The 21,476-nt window shown below is 34.6% G+C and overlaps 1 protein-coding gene across 1 annotated transcript in view; it reads right to left on the bottom strand.

Annotated features, from left to right (window-relative positions):
• RIMS2 (regulating synaptic membrane exocytosis 2) overlaps window positions 1-21,476 on the bottom strand; it is a 404,721-nt gene that overhangs the window by 337,418 nt on the left and 45,827 nt on the right. Inside the window, exon 2 of the mRNA XM_064267988.1 lies at window positions 8,864-9,795. Coding sequence (XP_064124058.1) covers window positions 8,864-9,795 — 932 coding nt within the window. The remainder of the gene's footprint in view (window positions 1-8,863; window positions 9,796-21,476) is intronic.

The following is a 21,476-nucleotide window of genomic DNA, read 5'->3' as shown; positions in this document are numbered from 1 at the left end:
GTAGGACATTACATTGCAGATTAATCACTTCTAATTGAAAGTTAGATGGAAGTTCCTCAACTGCACAGTTAAATGGATTTTGAAATATGAAAATTTTCTTTACATTTGCATTGAGGTCTGATAAACACTGATGGAACTGTAATTGGAGTTCTGAGAGTATTTCCACTGCAAATTTATGTGAAAATGAAGATCTTGCTTTTTTTGTTTTAACTTCTGACATCATGAGAAATGTATTCAAATAACATTAGTTATCAAAATGACTTCACTGCAGTATAAGTTTCTCTTATAATCATTGTTTTGCCTCATAATTTTAGATTAACCTAAAGTTATGAAGCAAAACAGTAATTCATTGAAAAATATCATCAGATCTACAACAAAATCTAATTTCAAAAGCCATTCACTGCTCAATAATAGTGCCTGAGGACAGTTCTCATTTAGAAAAATTTCAGTACTGACTCTGAGCTTAAAAAAAAATGCTAAAAACTTTTACTACTTCTAAGCCATCAAACTGCTCTGCAGTAGGGAAAGGCAGGATATTCAGCTTGTATTTCTGACAAAAATTCATGAAACTGACAATGGCTAAGTCCCCAAGAGCAAATGAAGTTCACCACTGATGCTAATGGTTCAATAACACATGATAGGTTCAAATATTTTCCTGTTAAGTACCAGCTGATGAATAACACAATGAATAACCATAGGCTTTTAACACCTTACATTTTCACAAGCTTTATACATTTGTCCTTTTTCAAGCCTTCTTCTGTTCCACTCATATTTTAGTTGTAGCACAATTCAGCAGATTGCATTCTGGAGTGTACTAAATTAGTGTTTTCTCGGCTGCTTTGAAAATAATCTCACCTCTGGTTGTTCCACGCAGACTATTCATACAGGCTAGTTACTCAATCACTTTAAACTGTGCATTGACTCCTCAGATAAGCAACTAGACAGTATTGATAACATCTGTCAACATTATCAAGAACCAAGAAAAACTACTTAAAATAGTTAGCCTTGTTTTTTAATTGACCAATGTTGTCAAATTTTCAAGCAACTGATTTTGCCAAGAGGCTAGTAACCTTAAACAAGTTTTATTTTTTCTGGACACATTACTTTGACTGCTGCATTCAAAAATTTAATTAATTTACCACTGGTAAAAATCTTTCTTGGATTGGTTAACAAATGAAGTATGTGGAAATTTACTCTGATTACAGCTTCATTTTCATATTTTATTTTTGTGAGGAAATTTTGCTATAATGACATACTCTGTTTTAAATTTTCAGAATTTTCTGACTTTTGCTTCCCTATGAATGGCACTACTGCGATAGGTGATAAATCTGGTGATGTCAATGTATGTCATATCCTTTCAGCACAGCTATAAATAGTGTCTCAAAAATCCTCACAACTAGGCTGATAAGCAACATCATGATAAATGGAGAAAGCAGTGAAGTTGTTAAGGATTTCATTTTACTTGGATCCACAATCAACACCCACGGAAGCAGCAGTCAAGGAATCGAACGATGTACTGCACTGGGCAAATATGCTGCAAAGACCTCTTTAAAGTGCTAAAAAGCAAAGATGTCAACTTGAGGGCTAAGGTGCCACCTTACCCAAGCCATGGTTTTTCAATTGCCTCACAGGCATGCAAAAGCTGGATAATGGATAAGGAAGGCAGAAGAAGGACTGATTCTTCTGGATTGTGGTGTTGGCAAAGAATATTGAATACACCATGGACTGTCAGGAGAACGAACAAACCTGTCTTGAAAGAAGTACACCCAGAACGCTCATTAGAAGCAAGGATGGCAAGATTTCATCTTATGTGCTTTGGACATGTTATCAGAAGGAACCAGTACCTGGAAAAGGACACCATGCTTGGTAAAGTAGAGGGTCAGCAAAAAAAAGAGGAAGACCCTCAAAGAGATGGATAAATACAACAGCTGCAACAACGGCCTCAAACATGGCAACAATTGTGAGGATGGCACAGAACTGAGCAGTGTTTTGCTCTGTTGTACACAGGGTCGCTATGAGTGGGAAGCAACTTGCTGGCACCTAACAACAACATAGGATCACTGTATAATAAACACAAAACTTTTCCATCTAATTCTATAACAAAATGACCCACACTCCAATGTGCCTTAAAAGTGTGACATTCAAAATTCACTTTCTCTTCCTTTCTTATTACAACGTGATGGGTATGTACTGGTTAAAAAAAAAAAAAAAAAAAAAACGCCGCAGTATGGCGATACACATAGCACTCAAAACACTGCTGAGTTATAAATGCATCACTGTGATTTGTAGTCTGCTGAACAGCAGTGCAAACTGATGAGAGCACATGTGGTCTGTCGCAACTACTCCTCGCTGCCCTTATAGTGCAACAGCAATCATAGAAAATACATAAACAAATGAGTGTGGCTGTGTCTAAACAAAACTTTATAGACACTAAAATTAAATTTTATAAAATTTTTCATGTCACCAAGTATTATTCTTTTTTTAACTAAGTTTCTCTTTTTTTTTTAATCATTTAAAAATATAAAAACCATTCTTTGCTGAAAACACAAGTCATGCACAAACAGGTTGTAGGCTAGCTTGGCCTCACAAGCCACACTGCCAGCCTCTTCTCTAAACTGTGTATTATCTGATCATCCTTGCAATTGGAACTTCCTATTAAATGGGTACTTACCCACATGCAGTAAAGCTACACTGTATATCCCAAATGTGAGGCCGAGATAAGGAGTCAGGCTCTGCTGCTGCGAAATCAGCTCTAGAAACCTTATACTTGCTTAATGCTTCTAGCACAGGCTAACAAAAATCAAAGTCTACCCTTTATGCAATTTTCTTGGATGAATCAGCCAGCATAAATGCTGCCAAATTTATAACCCAATTTCTTCTTTTGGCTCTTCAAAACTGGAATTCTAGGGTGATAAAAATGCTTTTATATTGAATGTTTTGCACTCAACTACTAAAGATGATTGACATTTGATGCATTTTAACTGAATGAAATAAAGAATGAATGGATGGGTGAATCTACTGCATACTTTTTGAATATTCAATTGGTTTAAACCTAAGTTACCTGTTATTTCAATGCTTTTTCAACTCAAATGTAATTGGCCTGTATAACATTATAATGTTCTTCACAAAGCCATATTTTTTCTAACCTTTTAACAATTTCATCACCAAATTTTTAAAGCTTTACTAAATATCAGAACCTAGGCATGATCTACTTAATTCTAATTCATAGACTTTAAGTGAAAAATTAACATTTTATCATATTCCAAACTAACTTCAACAAGTATATAATTTAATTTTGCTTTTTAATTTTCCATTCAAATAGCTAAGCACTGTCTGAAATATCCACAAACTGAAATCTGTAAAATATTTTTTCTTGGTACTTACCTGGGTGCTAAATTTCCATTAAAAGCAATCCTTTTTCTGTAGGCAAATGCTTAGCATGGTATTTAATCCAAAATTAGTTAAGGAAATATTTTTGCCAAGAGATGGAACTATCAATCTTAAATTTTTTTTTAAAGCTGCAATTTATCAGGAAATGAAATATTCTCCTTTATTCCTATTTGCAAATCTACCTTCTGGTTATATACTTTACAAATTAACTTTGAGCTAGTTTAGCTTCTTAATCTAGTTACATTTATGTTATGTAATTTCAAGTCCTAAATCAGCTGCATAATAGGTATTCTGAACTTGATTTCCCATTAAAAGTATTCTATTTTTAGAAGACATGATAAAATAGTTTTATAATGTTGCCTAATATAGTAACATATTAACTAATTATATCCATGTAACTTCAGTATGAGTTCTTTGTATTATTCAAGAGTGAGGCTCAAAAATTGATGTTACAATTGGGGTAATAATCTACGATAAAAATATTTTACCAATAATGGAGTGAATACATAAGAAATTATTCAGTCTCTGACTTTTAAAAAATTTATTCAAGAATGTTGTAATAAAATAGCTAAGAAAAATTTTTAAATATTCTTATTATTACAATTTATTCTAAAAATTTGAGTCCACTTGGTTCCAGAATTCCTAATGCATTTTATTTATCTTGAATACTATAAATTAACATTTTCCTCCAATTGTTAATGTACATTATCATTTCAATAGACTATGTTCTTCACAAACATACAGTAAATTCATTACGTAAATATCACAAGAAATTAGATACTATGCAAGGGGATAAATTTCACTATGCATAGCATGGTGTGATTTATTACTTTTGTGTGGCCTTTCTAGCCATGGATTTGTATAACTCCCATCCAGGTGACTGGGCAGAACTTCATGATAGGGAATTGGTCAGTTTTGCCTTAAAAGAGAGCCAATTCCAGAGCAGAGGGGAGGAACCCACCACCACAGAACGAGAGGCCAGCAGTAGAGACCCAGCAGCAGAAGACAGCATCTCACAAACTTTGGACTGGCGCCGCGGCTGCAACAAAGGGCTCAAGCATAATGATTGTGAGGATGGCAAGGGACTGGGCAGTGTTTTGTTCTGTTGTACATAGGGTCTCTGTGAGTCGGAACTGACTTGACAGCACCCAACAACAACAGCAAGTGGCTCTGCTGAAGAAAGGGCCAGGCAATCTGCTCCCATAAAATTACAGCCTAGGAAACCCTATAGGACAGTACTACTCCAACCTACAGGGTCCCTGTGAGTCAGAATCAACTCCAGGGCACACGGCAACAACAACACCCTCTCTCTCAATTGTTCCTGAAAGGTGGAGGGAGAACAGGTGAAGGAGTAGAGGATAGGAGATTGGGGGTGGGAAATACCGCTCTACAAGGGAAATTTGGCAACGTCTGGAGATATTTGGATTCCAGAAGGGGTGTGGGGAGAGATGCTACTGGCATCTAAGGGTAGAAGCCAGGGATTCTTTTAAACATCTTATAGATACTAACAATGCTGAGGTTGATAAACAAGCAGTAAAAAACACTGTTTTTCTGATTTACAGATCAGGAATCAGACCTAGAGTAGTTGAACAGGTAGGAAAAGGTCACGCAGTTAGTGAGAGACACAGCCAGGATTTATCGTCCTCTTTGGCTCCAAAACTTATGTTTTAAACCTCCCTCGTGGTGTTACACAAATAATGGCTAGTTACTCCTGAACTGTAAATATTTGCATCACTTATCAGAACATAGTAAGTAAAATGGCATCTATTACAAATTTGAATGAAATTCTATACACATATTTAAAATAATGAAATAGATCCAAGGTGGTAAATGAATAAGCGCAAAAGACATCAAAATGCCAATAAGGCTAAAGATATGAATAAAGTGCCCAGCCAAAAAGACATCAGAGAGACAAACAGAAAATGGTAGAGTGAACTATGTGGATGACCAATGGAATTCTATTATTTAAAAAACAAAAAAGATGCCAATATGTAAAAGCTATACTATTACATACGAAGGTCTGGAAATAATCCTTCTACAATGATAATGTTGCCTGGTACTATCTATACACTAACTCTTTAAGTGAGATTACTTGACCTAAATTTGCTTTGCACATTTTTGAAAGGTTGTACACAACAATGAAAAGAGCCAGAAAAGTAAGAAATCCTGAGTTTTAAAATATATCTTTTGAAGTTTTTTAGCCTAGAGATAATAAAGCAAAGGGATGACTAGCTTTTAAAAGTCGGTTGGCCCAAAACAGAATGATGTATCCACATATAAATACACAGGGAAGATACGTTTAAATGTCACTAATAAAACTTCTTTAGTTATTCGGGGAAAATGTTAAAGGTTAACTACCAAAGATAGCTGTGAATCACAATGTCAGATACTTTTAAAAGTCGCTGATTCTCTAATCAGACAGGCACTTTTTCCACAAATAATCAAAAATGCTACTCTAATAATGAAATTATTATGACATGACTCAATCTTTTCCCATACTACTCCAGTCTCTCAACAGCTACAACTTCTCCTTAATGAATTCCACTTTAAGAACTACTATAAAACAGGAAAGGATTATTGTCTTTAGATTTATTCCTCCAAAGCTGAATTAAAGTGTGTGTGTCCACACGAAACACACATTAGCCGAAACCATACTCTGAAATAAATTGATAGGTGAGAAAGTCTCTACTAGGAGTTCAAATCAGAGAAGAATACCTATATGAATGACATGTAGTATATTTCTATATTCTATAAATAGTATTACTTAGATATGGAAATGTGATTCTAATTTAATTTACACATAGCTTTTTAATTGTGTCAGTTTTTACAAGTCAATACTTCAAAATCCTGAAACAAAGTATAAGCCCTTAGAAGGATACAAAATATAAAAAGCTTTCAAACATTGCATTGATGCATTTTGATTTTGTTATTTGTTTTCTTTTTACATATTTATGTGGTAAAAGTGAAGACATTAACAAAGGGTAACAGAACTACCTCCTAGATGGATTCTAAACTAAACCACTAAAGATACAAAACCAACTTTTCCTTATCATTTAGTACTATGATACCCTAGAGCAAATATGAAAAATGACCAAACTAAAGATTAATAAATATATTTAAGGAATAGTACAGATTCTAGAAAATAAAATTTCTATATACTCTACGATAAAATTGATTAAAACCTACAGTTTATAGATAACTGCATTTTAATGAACATGATTTCCTGAGAATTTATCATTTAACTGCAAGTAGTATGAAGTGAGACTCTAACTTGATTTTTTCAACAATATATGCATTTTTATGAAGCCCATTTGTTGAGTAATTATCTCTTTCTCCTTGGTTTGTGGTGTTTTTTAAAAATCACTTATTAGTTTTAATATGTTGTTGTTAGCTGCCGTCGAGTCGGTTCTGACTCATAGCGACCTTATGTACAACAGAGGGAAGCACTGCCTGGTCCTGCACCATACTCACAATCGTTGCTATGTTTGAGGCCATTGTTGCAGCCACTGTCTTAATCCATCTCGTTGAGGGTCTTCTTCTTTTTTGGTGACCCTCTATTTTACCAAGAATGCTTTAATATGCTATGTTATAATTTCATTGGTCTGTATGTCAAATTTTCTGACAGTATTACACTTTCAGTTATTGTCATTTTATTAAGGATATTTATTAATAATAGTCGAGGTTTTTTTCTTCTAGATTAGCTTCAGAAATAAAATACTCCAATCGTTCAATTGGAATTTGACTAGAAAGTTATTAATCCTAAGAAATTATTTAGAAAGAACGTGCATCTTTAAAGTATTTAGACTTCCCAATTAGGATCATGAAATGAACCTCTGCTCCCAGGTTCTTTTTATGCTATTTGGTGAAGTTTTGTAGCTTTCTTCCTGCAGGCCCCCACATTTCTTGATAGTTATTCTTAAATTACACTTTCTGCTTTTATTTCAGAATGGGAATTACTTTTCATTTATATTTTCTAACTAGCTATTTTTGGTATAGTATAAAGTGATTCTATATTAATTTCATATCTAGCTGATCTTGACTTCTCTTACTGATTCTTGGTGATTCTTATAAACAGGAAATGGATTATTTACCAAATGATATTAGAAAATTATTGTGTAGGAGGAGGGACTCACACCAAAATAAATTCCAAATTGATTAAAGAGTTAAAGGTTAAAAAAATAAAAAAACATGAATAAAATATAGTTGAATATTTAACTATTTGGGGATGAATAAAGAGTTAGTAAGGATGATAGCTATGGCAGAAGCTCACCAAAGACACAAAGATTTGGCTATATTAAATTCAAAACAGTTCTGAATGACCAAAGAAAAGTAGTAACTAAACATCAGAATGGGAAATATATTTGGAACAAATGACAGTTAAATAGGGTAAAATTCTGACTATAATAAAAAGCTCTTATTAATCAATAAAGGAAGCACTAATATCCAATAGGAACATGGGCAAGGGGAATAAAATGAATGAAGAGATAATTCACAGAAGATATTAAATGGCCAATAAACATATACAACATTCAACTTCACAATCAAATTCAAATTCAAATGACAAAGAGAGAGCATTTTTTGTGGCTTATTCAACTGGCAAAGATTTGCTGCATTGAGACTGAGAGCTCAAGCACATCCGGCAGGAATATAAAGTGTTACAACTTCTCTGGAAAACAATTTAGTAATCTGCATTAAAAGCTTAAAAGAGTCCAAAGTATGAATATACTTTTGTGAAATAACCAGAGGTGTAGGCAAAAATTATGCATAAAGATAACCATTACAATATTATTTATACTAGCAGTTGGAAGCAACTGTAAGGTCTCCAAACAATGGAATAGCTAAACAGTTTGTGGTACATCCTTACGATAGAGTATTAGTGCAGCCATTTAAAAACATATTTCTAAAGAACATTGAATGGCATGAAAAAAAGCTTATGATATTAATTGGAAAAATGAAGATACAGAATTATATATAGTATGATACCAATTTTATAAATATGTAAAATACACATGCATAGAAAAAAGGAAGAAAATATAAAAAATGTTAACAATGGTTATATCTGGGGGAAAGGATCATAGATAACTTGCATTGCCTTTTTTACACTTGGAATGTTTCCGATGTTCTGTAGTCAACATATTATTACTTTTATAAGACACAAAAATAAATGCTGTTTTTAAAGCTACAGTTAATAAATATTTTTAACATATGCCATCAAGTGATGCAACAAAAAATTCATAAATATGACACCAAAAAAAAAAAAAAAACCCACAATTTAAAAAAATCAGTAGACTTTTCTTATACATGAACAACAAAAGATATTTATTTTTTTTTAACTTGAAATATTTTTCACATGAGCAAAATTATTAAACGACTTGGAAAACAAAGGTAGTAATAGCTAATTATTAAATGTTTACTCAGAAGTAAAATCCTTATCTAATAAATTACAGCAGAAATATTTGGTTAGAGCGCTTACCTTTTTCACTTACACTCTCACTTTCAATCTCAACATCATCACAGCTTGTATATTCAGGCGTGGAAGCTAATTCCTCCTCTGAACTGCTCAATGAAACTTGGCGCAGTTTACCTCCTTTCTTTGATTTATGAGGCTTTGGTGGTGGGGGTCTTACTGACTCTGACTGGTCTGAACTGAGAGAGTCATTCCTTAACATCGTTTCCATTTTTTCCCGTTTCGTTTTCCTTACAGCAGAGCTGGGATCTAAGTGGTGTTGTTTCCTTAATGAGTCAGTACGCCTCATGTCTGGTCTATCAATGGGTATTGGACTCCTCCGAGGGGTAGGAGGACTACGGTTTGTGGTCCTTTGTGGATAAGAACCTGGTTCCTGAGCCTCTCGAGTTCTTTCCATTGAGTAAGATCGCTGATTTTCCATGGCGGCTCTCCGTTCAGATATAGATCTTTGCCTTGATGGTCGTTCCATCCTTAGCGTAGAAATCCTGGAATCTTCCAGTTCAGCATTTGCCAGAGAAACATCACTATGTCTTCTCTCATGCCGAGCTCGGGACACTTCGGCATGGATACGCATTTGTTCTTCATAGGGCTGGGGCTTTACTGGATAACGGGCCAAATTTGGATCGCTTCGGTAGCGTGCCTGGTACTCCTCCTCTCTTCTTTGTCTTTCATATTCATCTCTGCTCTCCACATCCTCCTCCTCATCTACAATATACTCTTTGGAACGCCTATGACTTCTCCTGTTGGAGTCCCTATAACTCACATCATCAGATTCTTCATAAAACTGAGATTCATGTTGAGACTGCCTATCAGCATAATCTGATGGAGATCTAGGCATTGCGCTATCTGAAGGCGCATACTGTTGTGAATATTCCTCTCTTTCTTCCCTTTGGTCGTATCTTCTATTCTGATCTCTGGACACTGATGGACTTCTTTTCCTAAGTAACCAAAGGAAAAGAAAGGTGAGAAGGGCAACATTTAAACAATTTTATATTTTATTGATTCACTGGTAGGATGTTGGATAAATTCACATACTTCCATTGTTTCATTTTTTTCTCATTTCGTTTTAAAGACATGTCACAACAAAAGTTTTACTAGTATTCATTTTACTCAGTTCAAATATTTAACTTAAAAGGTACTTTCGCAGTCATTATTAAACACTTGACACACTACATATAAAACATACTTATACTCTGAAAGCAGATAATCAATATCACCTTCAACTGCTGCAAAACAGCCTTCATTCCAACTTCCTTGTGGGGCTTGCTACACTTCGGCTATCCCCCAACTGTTAATCAGTAGCTTAGAAATATTCTTCCTTCCATTTTCTCTCTTCCAGAAACCTGGCTAAGAAAGTTGCTTGAAAAGGTAATGAAGCCACACTTACTTGGTTCAAGAATTTAATACTTTCTAACTGAAACTAAATATTGGCTCCTAAAAATTAATCATTTTTCATTCAGCATCTACCTAGATCACTCCCAGCTTTGGTTCACCCCAACCTTCATTTTATCATGTCTCCAACCCTTCTTTACTGCTGTAATTTGATATGAACAATTTAAATAAACACCATTTGCATTTTCCAGATTACAAAGCAATTTGTTCATCACCACTACCTTAGAAGTCAGAAAAGACTGATATTTTTGTTCCATCTTCATTAAGATTAAGGCCATCCTGGTGACACATCTCTACTCAGTCTCAACATCTGACCCCTCAGATTTCCTTCCAGCCTCAGAAGAAGAGACGGCGTCTTAAATTCTCAACATGTCTTACTAACACTGGTACAACCTGTAACTAGACTTTGCAATCACACATAATACTCTTTGTCAACAAAATATTCACACTGTCCTCTTCTCTGGCATGAACTGGGATAATATCAACTACTAGCCATAAGAAGTAATGGGACTGGAATGCTGAAGATTACAGAAAAGAATTAGAACAACTGCTATGGGAATTTCGCCAGGACATGAACAGGAGATAAATGAGAAAGTGGGGTCTGTTGAAGTGTTTAAGATGATCAAGATTAGACAGCTCAGTTGTGAACTTCTTAGACAATATTTTTTTTGGCCCAAGAGCAGATGTAGAGAAGGAACATGATGAAATAACCCAACCCAACAACATCATCACTCCCTTTTAAAGTCTCCTCTGTGTCATCGAATCCCTTTTCCCCCATACCTGGACTACAGTCTGCCAATGTATCAATCAGGGTTCATTAATGAAAACAGAAGTCTCTCGAGGTTTTCCAGATAGGAAGGGTTTTAATACAGGAATGAGAAGCTACACAACTGTTGAAATGGCTAGCAGAATGAAGGCCAAGAAAATTAATGCTGCTGATCTTAGCCTGCAGAAGCAAAGGCAGGGATACTCGAAATGTTCATTTAAAAATGCTTGAATCTCAAAAGTCATAGAGAAGTTGCCACCAATTATCTCAGCTGCCTACAGCATTGGGGTGATCAATTAACAGAAGCTTTCCCAGGAGCACTAGGACTTTCACATCTGCTCATCAGCCTGTTTACAATTACTGCTTGACAATAATGGCTTCTCTTTCTCTTCCACCTTCCAAATCTTACACAAGGCATCTGGTAGACTCTAAGCTGGAACCAGAAAGGGAAGAGTATTGTAGTAAATAAAGAAACTGATCTGTTCTCCTAAATGTTTTATGATTGAACAAGCAGATGTAACTATTTTTTTTTACATTTAAACCTACAGAAAAATTTATGACAATATAAACCATTACAATTATTACATAAAACCATTTACTCCTATAGTTGGAAATGTACAAAGCAGGGCACTCAAAAGAAATATACTATTAATCTACATGATACCCTATATATATATATGATATATATATACTTTTGTCATTACTTTTAGACATATGACTAAAAAAATATTCCAGCATGGTAGCAGTACCACATAAAGACACCAGAATTAAGGGATCTGGTTTTTTAGTTCAACTTTTGCTATAATTAGTTATTTGAACCTACAAAGTTAACTTACTCTTTGGGAGTCTGTGCTTTAAAGTGAGAGGCATAGATTATATACATTAACTCATACATGATTTTAAAACACATTTATTAGGTAAGAATTACATGCCACACATTATAACATAGATGTGTGTGTGTGTGTCTCTACCGTCGAGTTGATTCCAACCCACAGTAGCCCTATAGGACAGAGTAGAACTACCCCATAGGCTTTCCAAAGAGTGGCTGGTGGATTTGAACTGCCAACCTTTTGGTTAGCAGCCTGAGCTCTTAACCACTTGGCCACCAGGGCTCTGATATAACACAGATTAGGAAAACAGGAATGAAAAAACATGATCCTTGATCTTAAGAAGCCAAATGATTCATAGAGACTATGATCTTACAATACAGATACCACAACTTCATCAAGTTCTACATGAAAGCTAATAAAAAAGGTAATTTTGAAAAGGTACATTTGAACTAAGACCTAAATAATACATTTGCATTGAGTGCACTCTAAATGACATAAAATATACAACACTGGAAACAAAAATAGTATCCTCATTAAACTGCTAATATTTTCATTACTTTTTATTACTCCAAATTGGTTTTATAAACTATAAATCTACTAACTTCTTAACTGTTGTTTTACTAAATCAAGGATTTTCCAAGATAATTCACCTTGAGAATTCATCTAAAAGCAGCTCACCAAGACTGTTTCACAAAACCTTCCCTTTCAAAAGATTTCATGCTCCCAAACTATCTTCCTTCTATCCTAATGAAAATTCCAATTCCCCATTATATTTGATGTCAGTTGGGAGTCAAAAGAAAAACAAGCAGATTAAATCAGAGTAAATGGGTACTGGTTTAATAACACTCTCAAAAATACTTGCATGCCTTAAGAGGATGTTTGTTAATAGAAATTAATCTCTAAAATGTGAAACTTAAGGCCATACAAGAAAGTAAAATGAGGGGGAATAGGGTATCCTGGAGACAATTCACTTAATAGTGGCCCTCTTGCCCACTGCACTCCTTCCCTAGATGATCGTAATCCATTTCTAACCAGGAATATTTATATAATCCTTTAAAAGGTTCTGTTTCATGAGGACAGGAACCCAGATCTAAAGAGGATGATATTTAATAAGTGCTCAATAAACGTCTGCTGAATGAGTGGACTGATTATTCCTTAGATTATTTCTATTTTTCATGGTTTGCTTTTTTCTTCTATATTTAAACCCACTGATCTGCTGAAATAGTCAATTTCTTTTCTTTTCTTTTTCCCCTTACTACTCTCATGGTATTAACGGCACATTAAGTGGAAGGAAGGATCTACTTTTATTAGTAGTGTACTTTATAGGTTAATTTGGCTTTTGTAGTTGGACTTCAGAATCCAACTACCGTTTATAAAATGACTCCTTCAGGAAAATGTATTTTGATCATGAATCACTTTACAACTAAACTTTTGGAACAAACATTCTTTGTTACTTAAAGTCTTCCAGTAATACAGTTAACATCCCATTGGGTAGGTCATAAGTTTAAAAGCAAACAAAAAGGAACACTTCATTCCTACCTGTAGAAATTAATATGATTTTTTTTAAGTAAACAGGGTATAAGTAACATAAATGTAGTGAATATTTATAATACAGGAATTGTATTCTATTTTACCAATAAATAAGAATATATACTTCTTATTATAGAATTCAAGGAACCCTGGTAGCGCAGTGCTTATATGCTTGGCTGTTAACTGTTGGCAGTTGGAACCCACCCGCTACTCCACAGGAGAAATATGTCACCATCTGCTTTCTTAAAGTTTACAACCTTAGAAGCCTATGGGGAGGTTCTATTCTGTTCAATATGGTCACTATGAGTCGGAATCCACTGGCAGGTGACAGGATTATAGAATTCAGTATCAGTGTTCTGTTGTTGTTGTTGTTAGGTGCTGTTGAATCAGTTCTGACTTACAGTGATGCAGTGTACAACACATAATGAAACACTGCCTGGTCCTGTGCCATCCTCATGATCATTGTTATGCTTGAGCCCACTGTTGTAGTCACTGTATCAATTCAACTCACTGTGGGTCTTCCTCTTTTTCGTTGACCCTCTACTTTACCAAGCATGATGTCCTTCTCCAAGGACTGGTCCCTCCTGATAACATGTCCAAAGTATGTGAGACGAAGTCTCGCCATCCTCGCTTCTAAGGAGCATTCTGGTTGTATTTCTACCAAGACAGATTTGTTTGTTCTTCTGGCAGTTCATGGTATATTCAACATTCTTTACCAACACCATAACTCAAAGGTGTCAACTCTTTTTCCATCTTCCTTATTCATTGTCCAGTTTTCACATGCATATGAGGCAACTGAAAACACCATGGCCTGGGTCAGGCGCACCTTAACCCTTAAAGTGACATCTTTGCTTTTTACACTTTAAAGAGGTCTTTTGCAGCAGATTTGCCCAACGCAATGCATTGTTTGACTTCCTAACTGCTGATTCCATGGGTGTTGATTATGAATCCAAGTAAAATGAAATCCTTGAAAACGTCAATCTTTTCTCCGTTTATCATGATGTTGCTTATTGGTACACTTGTGAGGATTTGTTTTCTTTTTGTTGAGGTGTAATCAGTTTCAGCAAAGGCTATAAAATATCTAAAAAACTATAATATGGGTTATCTGATGTCTGTAAAAAATCTCTAGAACCATTAATACTTAATTTCTAGCAAGTTATCACCTCACAAGCTGGACAATGAATAAGGAAGACCGAAGAAGAACTGACGCCTTTGAATTATGGTGTTGGCGAAGAATATTGAATATACCATGGAATACCAGAAGAACAAACAAATCTGTCTTCGAAGAAGTACAACCAGAATGCTCCTTAGAAGCAAGGATGGTGAAACTTTATTTCAGGTACTCTGGACATGTTATCAGGAGAAACCAGACCCTGGAGAAGGACATCAGGCTTGGTGAAGTAGAGGATCAGGGAAGGAGAGGAAGTTCTTCAATGAGATGACTGACACAGTGGCTACAATGGGCTCAAATATAGCAACGATTGTAAGGATGGTGCAGGACTGGATAGCATTTCGTTCTGTTGTAAACAGGGTTACTACGAGTTGGGACAGACTTGACTTGACGGCACCTAACAACAACCAAGCAAGCTATCTAAATGCTTTTCAAAATCATAACTTAGGAAAATTGAATTTAGTGATAAATCCAGCAATGACTTTGTTCTAGAGATTATACAATTTACCAAAGCATGTGAGTCATAATGTAGACACTGATTTGTACAGGATTTAAGTAAAAATAGAACAACGACCATGATTTCTGAAATGCAATGACTATTGTCACTGTTACTCTGACATAGGCTTTTTTTTTAATGTACTTTAAACTATAGTATCTTATCATATATTAAAGCTATGTTAGAAGCAAGGCAAGACGATATTCTAAGAATAATAATGCACTCTTATTAAACAATGAAGAATCTGCTGGCAATTTTTCCACAATGTTAAAATACTTTGTCAAAATAACTTTTATCAATTATGTCTTGAGTTATACATGAAACCAAAAATCCCACTGCTGTCAAGTCAACTCTTACTTATAGTGACCCAATGGTACAGAGTAAAACTGCCCCATAGAGTTTCCAAGGCTGTCAATCTTTCCAAAAGCAGACTGCTATATCTTTCTCCCGTGGAGCGGCTGGTGGGTTCAAACCGCCAACCTTTCAGTCAGCAGCCAAGCATTTTAACCACTGCGCCACCAGGGCTCCTTATCTCATACACGCGCTCCTTTAAATTAATAGTGGTATATTTCTTAGGCAGTATATTCTTTTCAGGAACTGAAGAAAATTCATGCAAATTAAATTACTGTATCTCTAATCACTATCTTCATCACTGGCCATTATAAGCAAGCCTTGGCATTTATTATAATCTGGTCGAAAACACTTAACAGGTAAAAGCGTATAATGATAATCCACACACTTCTTTGAAGCATCACAAAGTTTTTAACCCATAAGTCATAATTCAGAAGAATGAAGAATTCATCTAGGATGTTATATTTTATTTAATCCTTCAAACACCCCAAGAAATTAAGAAACAGAATCCCAAATTATTTCTTCCTTCAGAATAAAATGCATTCGTGACATTTATACCACCTTGCTTTTCACTCTTATGTATTCTACCCATCTATATTTCTGATATAACAATAAATGTATATTTATATTCACTTTACCTAATATCTACTTATGTTACTTTTCTTTAAAACCCAAAATCGTTGCCATTGAGTTGATTCCAACTCATAGTTGGACCTAAATTGTCGCAATTATTTTCTTCTTTCATCACATTATGGTGGTCTTAACTGGAATCACTTAATTGAAAATCATAATTTAACTGACCTAAAGGAAAAAAAAATTTTCTTTAATCAGTGCATTTCTATTCACTACTTTTAATTTTTTTGTCATATGGACAAACAATTCAACATATTTTTAAGTATTCTAGCTGCACTAGTCACACCTGTACTATACTGCAAATGTTATTCTGACCAGGCACCACGGTTGGGGCAAGAAACTCTATGAACTAATCTCTTTGAAATTCCATGTCAAAAAATCACAGTGACTGATAAATAAAAAGCTGCCTTCCCAAATAAAGGTACTTTTCTCAACTTATATACTGTATATTAATTCATCATGTTTTTATCACAGTTTCCATTTTACTATTTGCAATTTTCACCATCTTATGTGGTTTGTGTTACACCACCTACAATACTGACCATACATACTATAAAATAATCAGCAAATCTCTAAAAATATAATCTGGTAAACATTTGAAAACATTGTAAAGACAGTGAATGATTAAATGAAAACTTAAGTTTTAATATTCATATCTTTAACTCTTAACTGAAGACCTAAGTAATTTTTAAGAATACTAATGATGTTGATAGTAAAGTGAAGGATTTGAGGATTACTAATTTCTAAAAGTTAAAATTTTATATTATTACTATTAAACACTATCTATTTTTTATATGAAAATCTTAGAATCTTTTTTAATACAGTTTGTTAAAAAGTTGTCATTTTATAAATAATAAAGTATAAACAATATAAACTATATAAATCACAGATATTGCTAAATACTAAAATATTTCATTAATACGATTATACAATGCCTAACATATAATTGAAACACAACAAGCAATTAAATTATAAAATCTGAAGCTGCTAAAAATACATTAAATCAAGGATTTAACAGAAGTATTTGATCGAGTAAAAAATGAAATATATAGGTCCCATTCCTACAATTCCACAAAATGCTTTTAAAAACCAAAAACATATACACATCAAAAACAGTAAAATATACAAAGCTCTTTTCACATATCACAATTAGTATCTTACACATTTTTACTGTTTTACCTTTAGCTCAAGCAATGCACATCTGTCGAGCATGAAGCAGCATGTTGATGAAAATACATTAACACTGTGCCAGGCGGTGCTGTCATTTAATCCTTCTAGCTCTAGCAAAATCATAGGAGCCATCCTTAATCAGATGATTTGAAAGTCTCTACTTGCTCACAATCATTTTATTTCAAAACTCAGTTTCTAAAAAGTTACTCATAAAACAACACTCATTCAAGGATGGAGTCATAAAACCCTCTAGTGACGGGCCTGTTAACAGAAAGGGTGTTCTTTAATGCTGTTACTATGTGGCTGTATATAGCTCGAGGTCAAGTAAGAATGTACCCTGTAAGGAGGATTATGGTACTTAGCTGATTAATGCCTCTCAGTAAAAAACACCAAATGCAACCTACATCCAAGGCAGTTCTGGGCAGTATACTTAAAACTGACAGATTCAGAAATTTATAAATCATGTTCTTCTGTATTCATTGCAGTATTCCTAAAATTACACAATTCACTGTGCTCATTATAGGTAAATCTACCACTCAGCTTTCACCATAAAATGTATGGCAATGATATAGGTGGTAGTTCAAAGGGCCGATTCGGTAACTTCTTTTCAATTATTCACTACAAATTTCTTAATTTTTTATTTAAAAAAGGATGCTTCCTCAAAAGTGCAATGGGACAAACAGCAGTGGTGTCTGTAGAAATTTAATAAGAAATAATGTGCTCCATGAACTAACACTGAGTTGAAATCCAGCTTTGTTCACTTTAATGTATCATTTTACCTCAAAATGTCTCCACTTAGTCATTCAAAAAAAAAAAAAGAAGAAGAAGAAAATAACACCACAGAGTCCATTCTGCCAAAAGCCAATTACCTAGATAGTAATATAATACCTCTGAGAACTATATTTAAGTGATTCCAAATAAATGTATACATAACTGAGAAAAGGCAAGTGTTAAAGACTCGTAGAGACGCAAAAGCACTGTTAATGTTTTTGTCTCTCAAATTTCAAGTTTAAACGAGGGTCTAGGGATATATAATTGTACCTTTTAACCATTTGTACAGTATTCATCTATAAAATTTGCTCCTAGAATTAACTGTAGGACTTGGAGAAATTGTGGGTAAGGGCAGAGAAACTGACTTTTACCTTCTGAGATTCCTAATAAAGACTTGTTATTTCTTCAAAGAAAAATGCAATATAAATTCAAGATAATCCATTTTCATAAGAAAATTAACTTATAATAAAATTCAACCATTTAGACAAACAGTTTATATTAAACCGAAAATTTTTTCCACAGTATATTTTGATTCTTCCAAGCTGAAAAGTCCGGAAAATTTTAGAAAACACTACAGCTGATGTAAAGACCAAACCTTCCTCTTGCTTACTTTTCCTTCCATTCACTCTCACCGCCTCAGTGAGTTCCCTTGGCCATATTCCTCCATCTGTAATGAACACTCTGTTGCCAGTCCTCTCCTGTACCATTAAACTTGTTTCTAGCTTCTCTTATTTGTCTACCCAGACTTTCATCTGCATCATTTTCTAATACCGCTACTGCTTTCTCTTTACTTTCTATCGGGATTTCTAGGTCTCCAAGTTCCTGCTCTCTCATCCTCCAACATTTTTAGTCTTCTTTCAGGACTGTTTCCCCCATTTTTAACTTTTTTACTTTTACATGTTTTTCATTCCCTGGACAAATAGTTCCCATGCATTCAAATTAACGAGACCTGATTCTGGGTTTAAAAGGTTTTCGTGAATTTTAGAATTCATTGATTGTGGAGGTACACAATAACAAAAAGATTCTATGAATCAAATATCAATTTTTATTTTATTCATGACAATATTATCAAGTTACATTTGAAAGATGAAGATTTCGTGTACTCAAATATCTAGAAAATGGTGCACAAATGGATTGGTCCCATACAGTGGCCCAGTGTGCCACTCCCCACCCCACAGCATCTCTCCCAAAATTGGCACCCCAATAATAGACACGAAGGCTGGCAACCTGACTATACAGCAAGATAACTGAAACCTGCAATGATTTTAGTCCCCCCCTTTTTAAGGTGCTCTACCTGAGTCTGTGGCAGCCTTAGAAAAAAATCTTATAATAAAGATTCAATGAAAACAATACCAAGTAAAATGAGCAAGATAGGATAAATGGAAAAGGAAAAAAGAAATATAGATAAGTTTAGCCAACAGCCATCTTCCACGATCATCAGCGAAAGTACCTCCAGAAAGTTATTTATTCTATTCTCACTTACAATCTTTATATTCTTTTACTCTGATGGTTCCGTTATTGAACTCCAACTACTGGTTTAATATACTTATTCCATTCTTTCCTCTTTTTTTAAATTTGCTTCAAAGTGTTAACTTACAGATTTTTGGTTGTTAGGAGAAATCTCTTCCTATAAAACAAAACAAGCGCGTTTAGACGTATACATCAAAGAAAAATAGGTGCTGCTTATCTGGAAGCCAAAAAGACTTACAGATACAAAAAAGGTATATATAAGGGACAGATTGCCCAATATGCAAGGTTCACATGGGCTTATTTGCACTTACTTACTAATTTGTAGTGCACAATTTCACAACATCAAAGATGTGGTAAAACCCATGTGAAATTATGCACTATAGATTAGTAAGTAAACATAAGCCTACAAGTACCTTGCTTACTAGTTAATCCATCCCTGAAAAAAGTATATAACTAATTTCCATCTTAACTATTTATTTCCTTATTGAAAAAAGAACCACACGATATTTTACAGTATGGGAAACGCAGGTAAGTGGAGTTAAGTAGATGCAGCATTCTCCATCTCAGTTAATAGCAATTCTTTCCTTTCAGTTGCTGATCCAATTGATCAGGAAACCCTGTTGGATCTACATTCAGAATATACCTAGAATCCAAACACTTCTCATCACCTCCAAGCCCTCATCATTTCTCATGTGAATTACTGCAAAATCGTCTTGAATGGTCTCCCTGCTTCTTTCCTACCCCTCTACAGTCCATTCTCAACATAACTGCCAGAAAGAATCTAAGTCAGATCATGTCACTAACGTGCTCACCCTGCAGTAACTTACCATTTTACTTAGGATGAGGATCAAATTCCTTACATGACCTACAGGATCTGATACCCATTACCTGTCTGGCCTCCTCTCCTTTTGCTCACCCCTTGCTCACTCAGATCCAGCCACACTGACTTCCCTGCATGCTCGCATTGGCTCTCTTGCAGCTCCCTCTGCCTGGAATGCTGCCACTCCAGGTATCTGTAGAAATAACTATTCACTTTCTTCAAGTCTTCCCTCAAATCTCACTTTCTCTAGGAGGCCTATGCTGACCATTCTATTTAATACTCCAGTCTCCACCTCCACTCCCTATCCCAATCCTCTTAACCTGCTATTTTTCATAACACTTGTCACCTTATACTTTTTTATTTATCATGTTTACTGTTTCCTCATGCTAAAATCAAGTTCTACAGGCAAAGATAATTATTTTGGTCACTTTATCCCAAATGCCTGGCATATAGGAGGTACTCAATAAATATTTGCTGAATAAATAAATAAGTCTACATAAGCAAAGCATGTTTTTACAACTCTGTTAAAAGTAAATTTCATTTGTCCCAGTTAGCTTATCTACAACATAAAATTAGTAGTATATGCCAAAACTCATGCTACTTACTTTCCTTATTTTTATTTTAACTTGAAAAATACACTCAAAAATTACCCAAAATACTACTCTCAAGTGAAGCAGCAAAGGATGTGTCTTCAATGCGTAAGTGTCATGAATATCAATCTCTAAACTCTCCCAGCTACTGAATCTTATTGTGTTATTTTGTTGTTGTTTAAGAGTAACTTGAAAATTTAAGTGAGTTTTTCCAGAATGTGGAGAAGACAGTGTGCTTCAGATAGGGAGAGTTAAGGAGTTAAAGAAAAGCTATTTTTCGATAGTACAACAGAAAGACTGAAATATAAAGCTACAGCTCTGTCAATTAGCCCATCACTAATTTGCATGATAATACAACTCAAATTATTTTAGAGAATGACAGGTAGAAAGAAGGCACTTGCTCAACAAGATTGTTCTTGTAAGAGACTGAATAATAACCACACCAATAGAGTACTGTTTGGAGCTATATGTATCTCGTCATACCAGTATTGGTGGCAGTAGAAATTTTCCGGTGTCACACCTGCATGATTATGTGCAAATAAAAATAAGCACACACATAGCATGTTATATATCTTGATACAAAGCTGAAGGAACTGGCAAATTATTTCTACATGAGACGCACATTCAGA

This window comes from Loxodonta africana, chromosome 14 (assembly GCF_030014295.1).
Source record: "Loxodonta africana isolate mLoxAfr1 chromosome 14, mLoxAfr1.hap2, whole genome shotgun sequence".
NCBI classification, from domain to species: Eukaryota; Metazoa; Chordata; class Mammalia; order Proboscidea; family Elephantidae; genus Loxodonta; species Loxodonta africana.
This window is presented reverse-complemented; position numbering and strand designations above follow the sequence as displayed.